A 15,635-nucleotide genomic window follows, 5' to 3' on the forward strand; every position below is an offset into this window, starting at 1 on the left:
GCGGAGTCTCGCTCTGTCGCCCGGACTGGAGTGCAGTGGCCGGATCTCAGCTCACTGCAAGCTCCGCCTCCCGGGTTTACGCCATTCTCCTGCCTCAGCCTCCCGAGTAGCTGGGACTACAGGCGCCCGCCATCTCGCCCGGCTAGTTTTTGTATTTTTAGTAGAGACGGGGTTTCACCGTGTTAGCCAGGATGGTCTCGATCTCCTGACCTCGCGATCCGCCCGTCTCGGCCTCCCAAAGTGCAGTAGTTCTTAGAAATAAATAACTTTGCTTTTAGACAAGTTGGAAAACAATAACTTTTATGACAAAAGTGTTTCTCAATGGAAAATTCATCTATTCTCCCAAATAGACACTAATGCATACCTGTCTATGATGTCTTTGTCAGCCTCTCTCATTCCTTTTTTTTTTTCCCACAGCCCCATCGAAACTATAGCTAATATCAATAGGCACCACAAGTTTTCCAGATACCTGATTATATCTTATTTCTTTTCCTTCCCCATCAAGAGCCTTCTGGTTAAGCTACGAACTAGGCAGAAAACTGACAGGTTTCCCTTCAGCACCAGCTGCAAGTAGGCAGGCTCCTGTTTGAAGGATGAGTGGTGTTTATTGCAAATTGATCCAGGGTAAACTCTGTCTAGCCCTCAGCCTAGGATAAGTCTAGTCCAAATCTGAAGTCAAGGTTTTCCCTAATGCTCCCTTTTGGTCCTTGCAATGATTTAAATGCATGTGTCCTTCCAAAATTTGTGCTGGAATTTAAACTATAAGAGAGTAGTAACAGGTGGGGCGTTTTGGAGGTAAGTAGGCCATGAGGGCCCCACCCTCACAAATGGGATTAATGCCCTTATAAGACAGGACTTCAGTGAACTGCCTGACCCTTTCATCTCTTCTGCATCAGAGGATACGCCATTTGTCCATTTTTCCATCCCTTCCATCATGTGAGGCACCATCTTTGGAAGCAGAGAGTGGCCCTCACCAGACACGAACCCACTCGGAATCCTGAACTTCCAAGTCTCCAGAACTGTGAGCAATAAATTCCTATTATTTATAAATTACCTAGTCTGAGGTATCTTGTAGCACAAGATACCAACAGCACAAATGGCCTGATCCAGTCTCTCAGTCCAATTCACTCTGTGATGTGACCCCTGGCCCTGGCATCCCATCAACCTTGCTCCCTGCCTTCCCCTGTGCCCTCTTGATCTTCCAGCCACCTATGCCAGATGCCTGGAAAATGCATCAAGTCTGTAGGCTGCAGAGTTCATTCTCTTTGCTCAGGCAATGATTTTATTTGCAAAATAACTTATCTAATGAAAAAGCGCTAGTGGAGTTCCTCAAAAGGTTTTCTTCTCTCCTGGTAACATACCCAAGAATAGCATTGCATCCTCCTGGGTCTCATTTCCCCCAGTAAGGAGCTGGCACTCAGTGACCTGTAAGATCCCTTCCAGCACTAATGTTTCATGAGCATTGGGTAGGACCTGGCTCATTGGCACTGAAAAGAAAGAAGTGCAGGTGTTGGTGGTCTGGAATGGTCTGAGTCTGGACCAGGTGCTGAGGGGTACCTGTCACCATCAACTGGACCATGTTAGGCCTTCAAACCATTTGGCATTCCAATTAAAGGTGCTAAGAATGTCACCAGGAGCCAAAACTGAGAAGGGAATCTGTAGAGTGCATAACTCTACAATGACTCCAAAAGTTCCTGTGTTCATTGATGGCAATATAGTTTCAGGGATGCAGGACTAAGGAGGAGACAAGAGCTCGGAAGTCAAAGAGTTCTAGGTTGAGGTTCTGCCACTTTCCACCTATGTAAATTTGAGCAAGGAACATGACCTCTATAAACTGCAGTTTCCTCATTCATAAATTGAGACAAATAGGCCTAACTCAGAGGACTGCTGAGAGCTCCTGAGACTATGAAGTCATTAATTTTTTGTTAATTAATGTATATAACTAGGTATAAAGTTTATCAACATAAATTATTTGCATAAGAAAGCAATGTCCCTGATGTTTACCAGAACCCCAATCTCTAAACAATGAATTGCATTGCGTGTGTGTGTGTGTCTGTGTGTGTGTGTGTGTGTGTGTGTGTGAGAGAGAGAGAGAGAGAGAGAGAGAGACTTACTGAGAAAGGGGACACAAAAGCCAGGGTACTTAGAACTACAGAATTCTTACCAAGGTAAGGAAGTTGCTTAGCAACCTCATCCTCAGCCAATAAAAGCAAAATGTCAAGCATGCAGTTTTTCTGACTGGCCAGACAAGGTAGCAAATGGCTTGGTGTTTCCACCCCTTTGCTGCTGTGCCAGGAAGGGTAGAGAGTTTGCTCTCCCATTAGCAACCCTCTTCAGGTTGGAATGGAAACTTGTAATGAATCATTGATAATGGCTAATGCCCACCCATGGGGAAAGGGACAGAGCTAAAGACTTGGCATTTTTCAGAGTCAGGAGTCTCCATATGAAGTCACGGGAGCATCATGGGGCCCTGTCCCACTCTGATCTCTCCCACAGTGGAAGTGTCACACACTAAAGCCTGCCTCTGTTCCTCCAAGGGAGGGATATGGTATGAAAGCCCAGCAATCACAGGATGCTCAGACACGTGGCTTATTTTTCTTTGTCTGTAGCAAATTTACTCATATATCCTTTCCCGGCTCGACTCTTAACACAGACATGCTGCTCAGCAAGGTCAGCAGGAGATTGCCAGGCACAGGCACTTCAACCAACAACTGACTGTCACTGCCTCTGTTGTGTAACAATAACAATAACTAATATTTACTGAGCAACTGCCACAAGCCAGACATGGTTCTAAACACTTTATACATGTTGAGCATCGCTAATCCAGAAATCCCAAATCCAAAATGTTTCAAAATCCAAAACTTTTTCAGCACTGACATGACTCTCAAAAGAAACGTTCATTGGAGTATTTGTGATTTTTGGATTAGGAGTGCAAAACCAGTAAGTATATAATGTAAATATCCCAAAATCAAAAAAAGATTCAAAATCTGAAATATGTTGATTCACAAGCATTTCCAATAAGGGATACTCAGCTTGGAGTTGCTAATATTTATTAGGCATCTACTATGTGCCATGCACCCTTCCAAGGGCATGGCATGCATCATCTTGTTTAATATTCTCAAGGGCCCTTGGAAATAAGGTACTATTAGTATCCTCATCCCCATTTTACTGACAGGAAAGTGGAGCCACAGGGAGATTAAGCAAACTGCCAAGACCTTCTAGCTGGTAAAAAGCAGGGCCAGGATCCAAATCCAGGCAGTCTCGTGCCAGGGCTGCTGTGCTGAACTCCTGCACTGTGCTTGCCACTTGCCAGAGTGGAAGAGAGATAGTGGAAGGTAAGCCCAGATAAGCCCGAAATGGGTGGACTATGTGTAAGAACAACTAAGATACTCAATTCTTACCCTATGCTCTTTACAACTTACTTATGGATCATAATGCATTCTTTTCCTTTAGAACACACATAATTGCAGCAAATGAACAAAATGACTAGGAGTGGGGGGCAGGGGACTGGGCCCCCAAAGTTGCTAATAAAACAAGGATTAAAATATTTTTCCAGGTGGACCTCAACTTATTTTAATATGTGGAACCTGATTTTGCATTCTGGAGTAGAGGTTGGCAAACTTTTTCTTTCAAGGGTCAGACAGTAAGCATTTCAGTCTTGCTGGCTGTACCGTCTCTGTGACAACTACTCACAATATCCTTTGTAGTGTGAAAGCAGCCACAGTCAATGTGTAAGCTAAGGCACACAGATATGGCTGCATTCCAATAAGCTTGCAGACCTCTAGGGGATCATTCTGGAGAAGTTCTATTACCATTACCGTTTCTGATTGCTCTTCAGTTAGTAGTGATCCTCAACACCTTAGCACCACACTGCTCTTCCTCCAGCTTCCCTGTCACCAAGCTGGATTGACTGTCAAAGCTACACACAGGGGCCAGCAGATCATCGAGTTCAACCCCTCAGTTACAAGCAAGGACACTGGGGAAAGCAGGTACGGCTTGCCCAGGACCTGTGGCTGTTTGTGGTCTTCAAACTGAGTTCCCCTGAGTCCCCTTGGAGCCACCTGGGGTGGCAGGAAAGGGAGTAGAGGGGGCTGAGCCACAGTGAGTCCTCCTCCCACCCTTTGGTAAAATAGCTCAATGCTACCAACCACAAGGGTTAACCTTCCACAGTGTGAGGGTTAAATAAAATCAAGCCTGGAAAATTATAAACACATAATACAAGTTAGTTCCCTTTTCTACAGAAAATCTGGAGACTATGGCACTAAATTTAGCTAGAATTTGGTATGTACCTTTTTCTTAGAGGAGATTGGCCTGTTCTTAAAGTGTCAGATGGCACACTATGAGATGCTGACAAAGTAAATAAGACATGGATTCTGCCTCGGAGGGAGCACCATTTTCAGAAAATTATGTTTTCACACATCATCCCAGGGCAGGCACTCATGAGGTCAGACAGAAAGGGAGCCATGACCTGGGACTTCCAACTCCTATCATTTTCAGGAGACCCTCGCCCCAGGCGGTGACCTTGAGAAGTCCTGACCCCCCCCCACCCCGCCCATTTCCTCAAATGCAAATGGAAGAACCTGGAGTTCCTTGCCTCTTTTATCAGCTACTGTAACCAGATGGGGGCAGAAGTGGGGGACAACAAGAGTTTCAAGGTTAAAGGTCAATCCCAAACTCCTGTTGGGATTTCAGAATTAACATCCAAACTTGAAAAGTGAAGAGGCCTGTTATCATCTTTAATTCAAAAAGCATTTAAAAGATGTCAGAGGAACGGGAAACAAAGTGCTTAATGAGTATTTTGAAGTGTTTCTTATAGGCTGGTTGCCTGGGTTTCGTTTCTGTGACTCAACATCTCCTTTGTTCCTCCTTTTCTCTTTATTGGTCACTAGTGTCATGGGGAAGCAGCCTCCTGGAGGGTTCAGGGCTCACAGTATCCGTGTTTGCACAGCCCCAGCGATGTGGAGAGCAGAGGTTGGAGAGGAGGGGAAGAACGTCCTAGACTGATGGAGAATGCCAGTCAGTCAGTCAGCCAGCATGCCTGGCTAAGCATCTGCTTGTACATGGGTTGTGTAAGACACCAAGAGCATGAAGCCCATTCCCTGTCCTGGCAGAATGTATAAACTAGTTACAAGCTCTGACGCCTTCAAAACATTTGGAGATTAATTATTTCTGCAAATTTTTCTTAGGGCTGAGTTTAAGTGAATGGATTCAAAGAATTCAGGGATTTAGAACCTGAGAACAGATCATGTTCTGAATATTACCCAGTGGTAACATGGGACTAGGAATATAGTTCTCTGTATTTTAAGATGACTGCCATCTTTAGAAGACAATCTATAGAAATTGCCTCACTCAGATAGAGAGAGCCTATCTGAACAAGAAATCCAGAGAGAGAAATGGACAGAGGTCATGGATTCAAGAGCTGGGTGTGCACATAATTGATGTTCAAGGACTTCAAGAACGAGGAGAGAACTGGGGGCACCCTCATTGGCATCTGCTTCAAACACTCATTGACATCTGCCTTCATGGACTAACTGGTACATGATGTACCAGTATAAGGAATTGGCTTAAAGGGACAGCCAGCCGGTCCTCGTTAGCAGGATCCCCTGGAGCCTCTCATTTGTTAGGGATGGCATAATATCCATCTGTACCAGCAAGGTCTATAATTTGGTGCTGGCTGGGAAAGGTGGTGTGCAAGCAAATGTCATTAATTATATGCAGAAATGTTCACAGAAATTCTGCTAGACTAGACTCAGATTCTAGGTCTATAACAATTTGCAGCAAGCCCTCAAAAGGGCCACTTTATCATTCTGAACCTCAGTTTCCTAATCTGTCTAATGGGAATAATTTCTGCCTTACAGACTACACTGTCAGTTTGAAGTTTGAATGAAATAGCCGGTGGCCTCCAGGAGGGGCCCCTCTATCTGTAGTGCTGAGATTGACTCAACTCTGACTGAGTATCCCTAATCCAAGCATCTAAAATCTGAAATGTTTCAAAATCCAGAACTTTTTGAATACCAGGATGATGCTCAAAGGAAATGCTCATTGGAGTATTTTGGATTTCAGATTTCTGGATTATAGATGCTCAGTTGCTAAGTATAATGCAAATATTCCAAAATAAAAAGAAATTCCCAAATCCAAAACACTCTGGTGTTAAGCATTTTGGATGAGGGATACTTAACTTGTATCAACTCATTTCATAACTACAATACCACTTTATGGCTGGTAGTTTTATTATCCCCATTATATGGGGATTAAGCACAGGGCTTGGCACAGAATAGGCGCTCAACAAATATTTTTTGACTGATAACCCAGTGATTGGTATGGAAATAAATAGCACATATTTATAAAGAGTTTTGGGAACGTAAGGCATTATGTAGCAGATGGAATAATCTTGGACCCAGGAGCCAGAAGACCTACTGTTTTTGCCTGTGTGCCCTTGGGCAAGTCTCTCAACCTCTCTTCCATAAAATGAGGTGGTTCTTCAAGTTCTAAAAGTCTGGTTTCTAAACAAAAGCAACCAACATGGTCTTATTAATTTACAACATAATTAATTGAGACTGGTGACTAAATTGGTCACGGTATAAACTAATTTGTGTTTGTTCATTCACAAAACAATAATAAAAAATGTTTGTTGAGCAAATAAGATGGTAAAAGTGTTGAGTCTATTTAAGATACATACGTTTTCAAGCAATTTGAAAAGCATGGTAGGAGCACATTAGCATATTAACGGGGTGTTAATTACAAAAGAATCTTTTAAAGCAGGTTTTCTAAAATCCCCACTGAGTAACCATTAGCTTGTGGTACTTGAAACACAAACTATTCACATGTGTTACTTAGAAGTAATAAAATTGTAATTTAAAAGTAATCTGCCAACTTGTCACGAATTTAGACTGATTTTTCTCTCAATTGATCCAAATGAGTGAGGTTTTGCTATAATTATATATAATGCTGGTAATAATGAGGCTGATTATCAATCTTTCCCTGCTTTTCACTACCTCCATCATTACAGATTTTAGGGGAGGGAGGCGGGGGTGAAGGGAGGTGGGAGGAGTGGGAGGGAGGGGAAGAGGGGGGTGGAGGAGAGGGAGAGAGGCAGGGATGCCACTCTCTCCTTCCCCCTTCCTTCAAGTACTAGAAGCAACCCCAGCTCCCACTCTGAGCAGCTCATCAGCCCTTCTCTGGGAGCTGCATGAATCCAGGTGGAACTGCCCTGTGTGGCTTCAAAAGGCTAGCCAGCTGGTCCGAACTGGGGTTGCGTGAAGCATGCAGCAGCATCAACCCATCAGCTAATGCATACTTTCATTCTCACATTCCCACTGAGAGGCTGAGAGGGCTGAGCCTCCAGGGGCAGAAGGAGGGCCTCTTCTACATGCTCTCCACTCCCCAACATGTTCCTTGATTTTCCCCACTGAGGAAGCCAGAAAGGGCTTTTGTAGCAGAGAAGGTGTCCTTCCCATCAGAAGAAAGTTTCCCTCTGCTCCCCATTCACTGGAAATTTAATGTCTAACATCTTGTTTTCTACATCTGTTAAAATGTAAAGCTTTGCACCAGTGAAACAGGTATAAAATACCTTCCCATTCCATCCCAGGGTATTGTGCAGCCTACATGTTTATGTGAAAGTCCCTTTGAAAATGCTCATAATAATTCAAATATAAGAAATGCAGGCCGGGTGCGGTGGCTCAAGCCTGTAATCCCAGCACTTTGGGAGGCCGAGACGGGTGGATCACGAGGTCGGGAGATCGAGACCATCCTGGCTAACACGGTGAAACCCCGTCTCTACAAAAAAATATACAAAAAACTAGCCAGGCGAGGTGGCGGGCGCCTGTAGTCCCAGCTGCTTGGGAGGCTGAGGCAGAAGAATGGCATGAACCCGGGAGGCAGAGCTTGCAGTGAGCTGAGATCTGGCCACTGCACTCCAGCCTGGGCGACAGAGCGAGACTCTGTCTCAAAAAAAAAAAAAAGAAAAGAAAAAGAAAAAGAAATGCATATTAGCTAATCCCTGGTGTCTGAGTGGCTCTTTTGTGGAAAGAGGAGGGAGAAGAAGATTAGGCTGCGCTGGGAGCCCTGAGGATGGGAACCCAAACTGGGAGTTGAATTTGTGAGGAGCTGGAGTCAAACTGTGGAGTGTTCTAGTGAGAAAGGCCCAGGGTCAAAATCCTGGGAGAGGCCAAGTATTGAATTGGGAAGGGGTGGGAAGGGCTGTGCTGGATAACTGCTATAAGAATTTACAGACTAGTACAATATAGTACATGGTAGGGCTGGGATTAAAATCTGGATCTGCTGCTTTTCCTCATATTCGAATGCCACTTGTATCATTTAGTAACCAAATTCCCTTTGGCAAGTTATTAATTTCTCTGTCCCCCAGTTTTTGCATCTGTATAATGGGGATAATAAAACTATCGACCTTAAAGTGGCGTTGTAGTTATGAAATGAGTTGATACAGATTAAGTATCTCTTATCCAAAATGCTTAACAGCAGAAGTGTTTTGGATTTAGGATTTTTTTTTTATTTTGGAATGTTTGCATTATACTTAGCAATTGAGCATCTATAATCAAGAAATCTGAAATCCAAAATGCTCCAATGAGCATTTCCTTTGAGCATCATCTTGGCATTCAAAAAGTTCTGGATTTTGAAGCATTTCAGATTTTAGATGCTTGGATTAGGGATACTCAACCTGTATTTTCACTTTCTTCTGAGGATCACTGAGCCAGGACTGAGTCAATCTCATGAGAGCCATCAAAGCCCATGCATTCTAGAAAATTCACTTCATTCCCTGGGCCTTTATGTCTTCTACTTTTAAAAAGAGGAGAAAACACTAGCTTCCTCTGGGAGCCCCTGGCACACCCGCCATCCAATGCTGGTGGCTAAGTTCTCTGCAGACCTAGAAGCTTCATAATGAGGGGAAGGAAGAGGTGGGGCATTTAGATTACTCTTTACACAATTTCTTCCCCCAGTTGCTATTCAGTTCTCTATATCTTGGTGAGATTGTAAATGTTTTAGAAAATAGTTTATACTAAATATGTTTCTTCCTAAATCTCATAAACAGTTACTACTTTCCACATAAACCTTAACCACTTATGCCCACGATAGTTTCCAATTAGCCACCCACTTATCTGTGGAGGGGAAAAATATGTTCTAGCATATACACACACATGCACACGCACACATACAAGCACGTCCAACTCAATCCCTTCTCTATGGCTATTTTCAGGTGAAAAAGCAATTATTCTACATGAATGGCCAGGGTCAGTTGGACAGGTCTTTTGTAAATCAGTATGTCCCCAAGAGAAGCCACCAACTAATTCTGCAGAGATCACTGTTGCTCTTCAGTGTCTCTTAACCTATCATGCAGCTTATTCCTCAATGACCAGCCCATTGGGTCTGCAACAACCAGTCAGTGCTGAGGCTGTATTTCTGAGGTCGGATTGGGGCACGAGGAGCTCCCTGGGGGTGTGCTGCTGCCCCTGGCTTTGCAGAACAAATGTGTCACTCACAGAAGCTGTGAGAGGCAGCTCAGCAGTGTGAACTCTGGGAGCTAGTCTGCCTGGGTTCAAATCCCTGGCTGTGTCATTTTCTAGCTATGAGACCTTAAGCAAGTTATTTAGCTTCTCAATGCCTCTGTTTCTTCATCTCTAAAAGGAGTATGAGAACAATGGTAACAGTACCCACTCCTAGGGTTGTTATGAGGATTACATGAGCCGAGGCTGGTAAAGTGCTTACAATGGCAGTGAGCATTAGTGTTACAGTGTGTTTGTTAAATGAAATGGGAGAAGTCCTCTCTCTCCCTGATCTCCTTCTCACCCTGAGGATTACTACACAATTGGATGGGGGGATTACAGGCTTTGTTTTGCCATCTTCTAAGAGGCAGCAACTGTCTCATCCCAGAAAAACAAACCTATTACTGAGCAGCTGGCAAACCCTGGACTTGGCAGAGAAGGAGAAGAGAAGGGTTCTCTCATCATCACATGGTAGGGCCCAAAGCTGGGGGATTGGGCACCTTTGTGGAGCCACTGTCACCCAGGTAGCCACCACACTTTGGCCAGTCTGAGCAATCTCTTGTTCACTGGTCAGATGATGCTCTGACATCTGGTAAGCGTGGTCCCAGACACAAATCTCTGGTGTTATTTCCAAAAGATGACCTTCCTTCCTGGAGATTCTTATACAAATCATGGGGACCCTCTGTAATTCCATGTGCTAATATGTAAAGGGCAGGCGGTTATACACCAAATATTTTAATAAGTGCAGTGCAACTTGCTGCATTGGGGCAGGGGAAGTTAGAGGCCGAAGGTGACGTCCACTCTGATCCTGCAATTTCCCCTATGCCTGCTGGTGAGTCCTCCTCTATCCCTCTCCCTCCTCACAGAAAGTTCTCAAACAGACCTCCCTGCAGATGGGCGTGGAGTCCTTTGGCTCAGCATTTAGGCCTCCTCTTAAACTGGTGCATGCCAACAAAATGGAAAACGTCAACAGAACTAAACAAAATAATTGTTCTCCTCCCTCAAGAATGACAAGGAAAAGTAGCGTTAGAGGAGACATGTAGACAACCTACATGACCCTTTCCCCTCAAGTTCCCTATGCTGTACTGAACTATTTCCTTCCATAGCTGAACCACTGTGTTTCCTTCTATCTGAAATCTAATTACACTGAATACCAGAGCCCCCACAATTATGAAAATCTATGCCAGCAAAATGTGAGGGTCTTTGTGGATTTAATTTTATTTTCCCAGATTCCATATTTATTATTGTACAATAATGTCTGATTTTTAACTATTTTGTGTATTAGTCCCTGAGCAAGATAGAGGGGAAGGAAATATTGTATTAGGTAGCAAATATATGGACAACACTGTAGCAGCTGTTTTTCACATGCTAGCTCATTTAATTTTCACAATACTCTAAGGATGAGATTATAAATCCCATTTTAGAGAGAAAGGTGCCAAGGCTCAGAGAAGTTCACTAGCTTGCCTAAGGTCACACAGCTAGTAAGTGAAAAACTGGGAACCAAACTCAGTACACTACCTCTTCCTGCCCCCTCCTCCTCGTGCTCTTTTCACTATATTGAAGCAATAATATAAATTTGAGTAAGGGGGTTTTCTGGAAATGTTCTGCAGCTCAGCCTCATGCAAACTTGGACTAGTCCCTGCCTTCCTTTGAGCCTCATTTTACACATCTATAAAATGAGAACCTAAGACACTGTTTCAGGTCCTTAGGATGCTAACATTCCAAGATTCCAGCCCCCATGGAATTTTAACTAAATCTTCTTTCTCTGGCTCTTACTTTAGTTCTCTCCCTAAATATTTCTAGCTTCAACTCTTTTATTCACCCAACTGTCTACAAGGGTTCTTTGGCATTAATGAAGCCATAGTCTCACAGACCTTGGGAGGCCCACGAATCTGGCCAAAAATGAGCATGCACCTCTCACAAATGAACTAAGATGTAAAGGAAAAAGCAATTCTCAGCTCTGAATGGGACTGAGGTGGGAACTGAGGAGGCTTTTCACATCTGGAGCCCAAACATAGACTAGAGATCAAATGCCCAGGACACAGCATTGGCCACCGCTTTCACTCTGTCATCAGACTGGCCCAAAGAACTTGAACATCACCTCGGGAGCATTTCCATGGCCCTCACCTCAAGTCCAAGTACAACCTACCCAGGCGTTTGCTATTACACACACCATGCAGTATTATAATGTGTCTGTGTAACAAACCTGCCCCAGTCCCAAAGGGCAGAGACTGTGTCTTATTCACATTTGTGTTCCCAGAGCCCAACACCATGCCTGCTTCATAAAAACTACCCTGAATGAATGTGCAAACTCCCAGGTCTAACACCTCCTGGTGACAGAGATCGCTTCTACCTTGCAGTGTTTTACCATGCCTCCCAGAGGGTTCTGCCCAGCTGAGTTAGGCAAGCTTTACTCCCAAGGCTTCTGATGAATTGGTCCACGGAGGAAGTCCAGAGAGCAGGGACTTTTCAATTCTCAAGACCTTATAAGAATTTCTGCTTTGTCTTGCCTGCCAGAATCTTCCTTTGGCTCCCAGCAACATAAGCTACATGCCTCCAACTGACAAGCAAGAGGCCAGTTGGTCAGCTGTTGCTTCCATTTACTCAGAGTTGGGCGGCTGTACTGTTTCTGTCACTGAATCAAGGGATCCTTGGGACGGATGTGCTAGGGCGTTAAGGCAGCCTGAGGACCTAGTCTCCGGAAGCTTCTGTGAAGTGTGACTGGGCTGCCCTGCCTGGCACGGTGACTTGAATCTTCAGTTTGCCAATTCTCTAAGAGCCCCAACCCCCCATCCCCAGATCTCTACCCCTAGAGTGGAAGTGATTGCAGCAACCCTTGCAATAGAATTGGGGGCAGCAGCAGGGGAGGAGAGAAGAGGCTATTAGCAAATCAAAAGGAAAGAAAACAGGGAAAGGAAAACACAGTAACAAATTAAAACACTATGTTTTCTTTTTAAAAATCCAATTACAGGGAAATCTGCTTTTGAGTAAAACAATCATGCCCTTGTTACAAAGTATCCCAGGAACCCTCAAGATAGGCAAAACCTTTTTAATCACATTTTTTTCTCATTACAAGTTGGCTAATAGGAACATCATAGTAATTCCCCGTTAACTCTTCCACTTTTCACACCCACACAAACACACTGGGTTATAACAATGCTCTTATTCTATCTTTGTCTCAGACACATTCTCAAGCATGTTGGTTTACTCTCTCCTTAGAATATCCCCATATCCTCATTCTGATATGCAAATGTATCCTCACCTACCGACCATTCTCGCCTCCTCTCCTCTCTCATGCACGCGTGCACACACACGCACAGAAACGCTATATACACACTATATATGCATATAAACATATATGTTCTCCTTTTAATTCAATACTAATCCAGTCATTCGTATTTCCCAATTTCTTCTCAGTCTCTCATACAAGTCCAAGCAGTGAAGCCCAAGGGAGATACTTACCTCCATAGCCTGCGGGAAACTTCATGAAGTGAGAATAATTTCCATACATGTTTACTCTTCAGTTCATGTTCCTCTCCTGTGCGGCTTCTAAATAGTACAGCCTCTCCCGGCTCCCAGGCACAGCCTGGCTTTCTTCAACTTGGGTTAACAAGAGTGGTCATCGCTTCCTAGCAGCCCGGAGAGCACAGGCTGGGCCAGCCCTCTGGGATTAGTCAGGAATCTGCCTCTAGATCGGAGAGTCCACATAGTGCGTTTGAGACGGCTGTGGCGGCAGCAGCTGGTGCCTGTCAGTAATCACGCATAATGCTGCCGCCGCCGCCGCCGCCACCGCTACTCTTGCCACCGCCGTCGCTGCTGCTTGAGATCCTGTTGCTAGTTTGATTAACTCAGGGTTGGGCTGCTGCGTGCGACTTTTCCAGCTCCCGGCGCGTCCCCAGAGGTCCCTGCCGGGTGGCACGATCTATTATCTGGGAAGCCAATCGATGTATGACCTCCCGGGGTAGGTCAGGAGAGAAGGGGGAGATGGCAGGGGATGGAAGACTCTTTAGGTGCCTGTTCCTTGACTTGCATCCACAAAAATCAATGGGGTTTTATTAAAATGTATTTTCTCATTCGAGCTTCTATCTGTCCAATGTGCTTGGTATTTGATCTGTGAAAGGAGGAGGGGGTAGGGTTCAATTGAGAATAGGGCCCTTTCAGAAGCCCAAGATTAGAAAAGCGTGATACTCAATCAATCTCCAGCTACGGAAAACTAAAATAGAGCAGCCCTTAAGTTGAGGTGGGCCTCTCTTGCTTGGGTGGCCTGAAGCATTTATCTGTGCTCTAATAATGGGAGGTTGACAAGTGCAGTTGGAGCCAGAGCTCACTCAGGTGGAAAACTTACAGGTAGGGAGGAGGGGTTGGCTTGATGTGAAGGTCTTTCTCTGCATTTATTTCATATACCATTGTTATCCTGCCACCTGTTCAAAAACACCACAGGGTCCTCACTGACCCAGAGCCTGTCTTGTGTGGAACTGACCTGAGATCAAAGAATCTAAGCATCTCGTTGACGTTTGGGTCTGTCATAGAACTTTCATGACAAGTCACCGCTCAGCCTATACTTGAACACCTCCAATAATGGGGAGCTCACCACTTTCTCATTCCATCTCTAGACAGTTTTCACCACAAGAAAGTTTCTTATAGAGATAAAATCTGCTCTTTTTCCCTACAGCTTCTGCCCACAGGTGCTAGACTGCTCCCAGGGGCCACACAAGAGAAGCCTGAAAGACAAAAAAAGTCTTTCACAGTGGGATCCTCTGCATATCCTGAGATTGATCTGCTGTGCCCATAATCCCCCTTTCCCTCAGCATCTCTGGCTCTTTCAGTAATTCTATGTATCACCAAGTGTTCATGTCTATTACCAACCTATCCTTTTTCTAATAATGTACTTCAATTTACATAGATACCCTCACAGTGAGGAAGGGGGTTGGCCAGACTTGGATGCAATCCTCTGGATAAGGTCCAAACCTTTTCCTCATGATATACGTGTTGGCAGGGTGATGGGATGCTGTCAACATACTCACTGAAGGTCCGTTTCATGGGCTGAGCTCTGACGGGCTGGAAAAATGATAAGAGATTTTCTCCTGATTCAGCACAAGACATAGAGAGTCAAAGAGGCAAGTCAACTCAGACTCCCATAGAAAAAAAATCAAGATTCAAATGCTAGGAGAAGCCAAAACAAAAGCGTAGAATAAAAGGCAGAGACAGGAACAAAGTCATGACGACAAAGGAGGAGGTCAAAATGGGGAATCAGAGCAAAAGCATGTCAGAAAGGAGGAAGAAAGATCCAGGCCATCACTGTAAAGAACTTTGGAGAGCCCAAAACTGCCTTGACTGTTGCTGGGATGAGAGTCCAGTGGACATAAGTAATGTAGAATACAGGAGGACCATTTGCTCACTTGCATTAGCTGGGCAGCTCTGCATGTTAATTTATGTAGAACCAACTTCATAAAAATCTCCCCCACCCCTACCTCCCCCAAGTTGTGTTCTCTTATATACATTCTTCATCCCATCCTCTGGCAATTGATTTTGGGACCTACATGAAATGCTTCCTATATTCCTCTGAAGTTAAAACTTTTTGGCTTCCTTCATCATCCCAAATCTTTTGGGATCCTGCTTCTGTTGTACAAAGTATTTCTTATTCATACCCCTATTCCATGACTTCTGAAAATCTGATGAACTGCTTTTTCATACTTTATTCAACTCATTGATAAAAATGTTGACATGGACATAGCAAAGACAACATCTTATATCCTAAAAAGTCCATTCATTAGTGCCTTAGACACTTTGCTCTGCTACTCACTAGTTATATGGCCTTGAAAGGCTATATGTATAGTAAAAGCACCAACTCACAAGCCAACCTTGCTGGGTAAAAATCCCTGTTCCCATGCTTACAGTCTCATAATACTGGCAAATGACTAAATCTCCCTGAGCTTCAGTTACCTTATAGGGCTACTGTGAGGATTAAATGAGTCAATACATGTTAAGCACTTGAAATATGCCAGATAAATACTAAATGCTCGATACATGTAATCTAATTTGATGCAAATGATGGGGAGGAGGAGGAGGTCAAGGAGGAAGAGGATGTAACCTTAATTCACTCACTTTGTTGCTCCTGTCCTTTTTCTCATTTGTAAA

The 15,635-nt window shown here is 44.2% G+C and overlaps 1 protein-coding gene across 1 annotated transcript in view; it reads right to left on the bottom strand.

Annotated features, from left to right (window-relative positions):
* Positions 1-13,611, bottom strand: part of RXRG (retinoid X receptor gamma) — a 45,169-nt gene extending 31,558 nt beyond the window's left edge. The window contains exon 1 of the mRNA XM_033197685.1: positions 12,960-13,611. Within this exon, the coding sequence (XP_033053576.1) occupies positions 12,960-13,008 (49 nt within the window). The 5' untranslated portion in view covers positions 13,009-13,611. The remainder of the gene's footprint in view (positions 1-12,959) is intronic.
* Positions 13,612-15,635: the final 2,024 nt, after the last annotated feature.

This window comes from Trachypithecus francoisi, unplaced genomic scaffold (assembly GCF_009764315.1).
Source record: "Trachypithecus francoisi isolate TF-2019V2 unplaced genomic scaffold, Tfra_2.0 Lachesis_group5, whole genome shotgun sequence".
In the NCBI taxonomy this organism is placed as follows: domain Eukaryota; kingdom Metazoa; phylum Chordata; class Mammalia; order Primates; family Cercopithecidae; genus Trachypithecus; species Trachypithecus francoisi.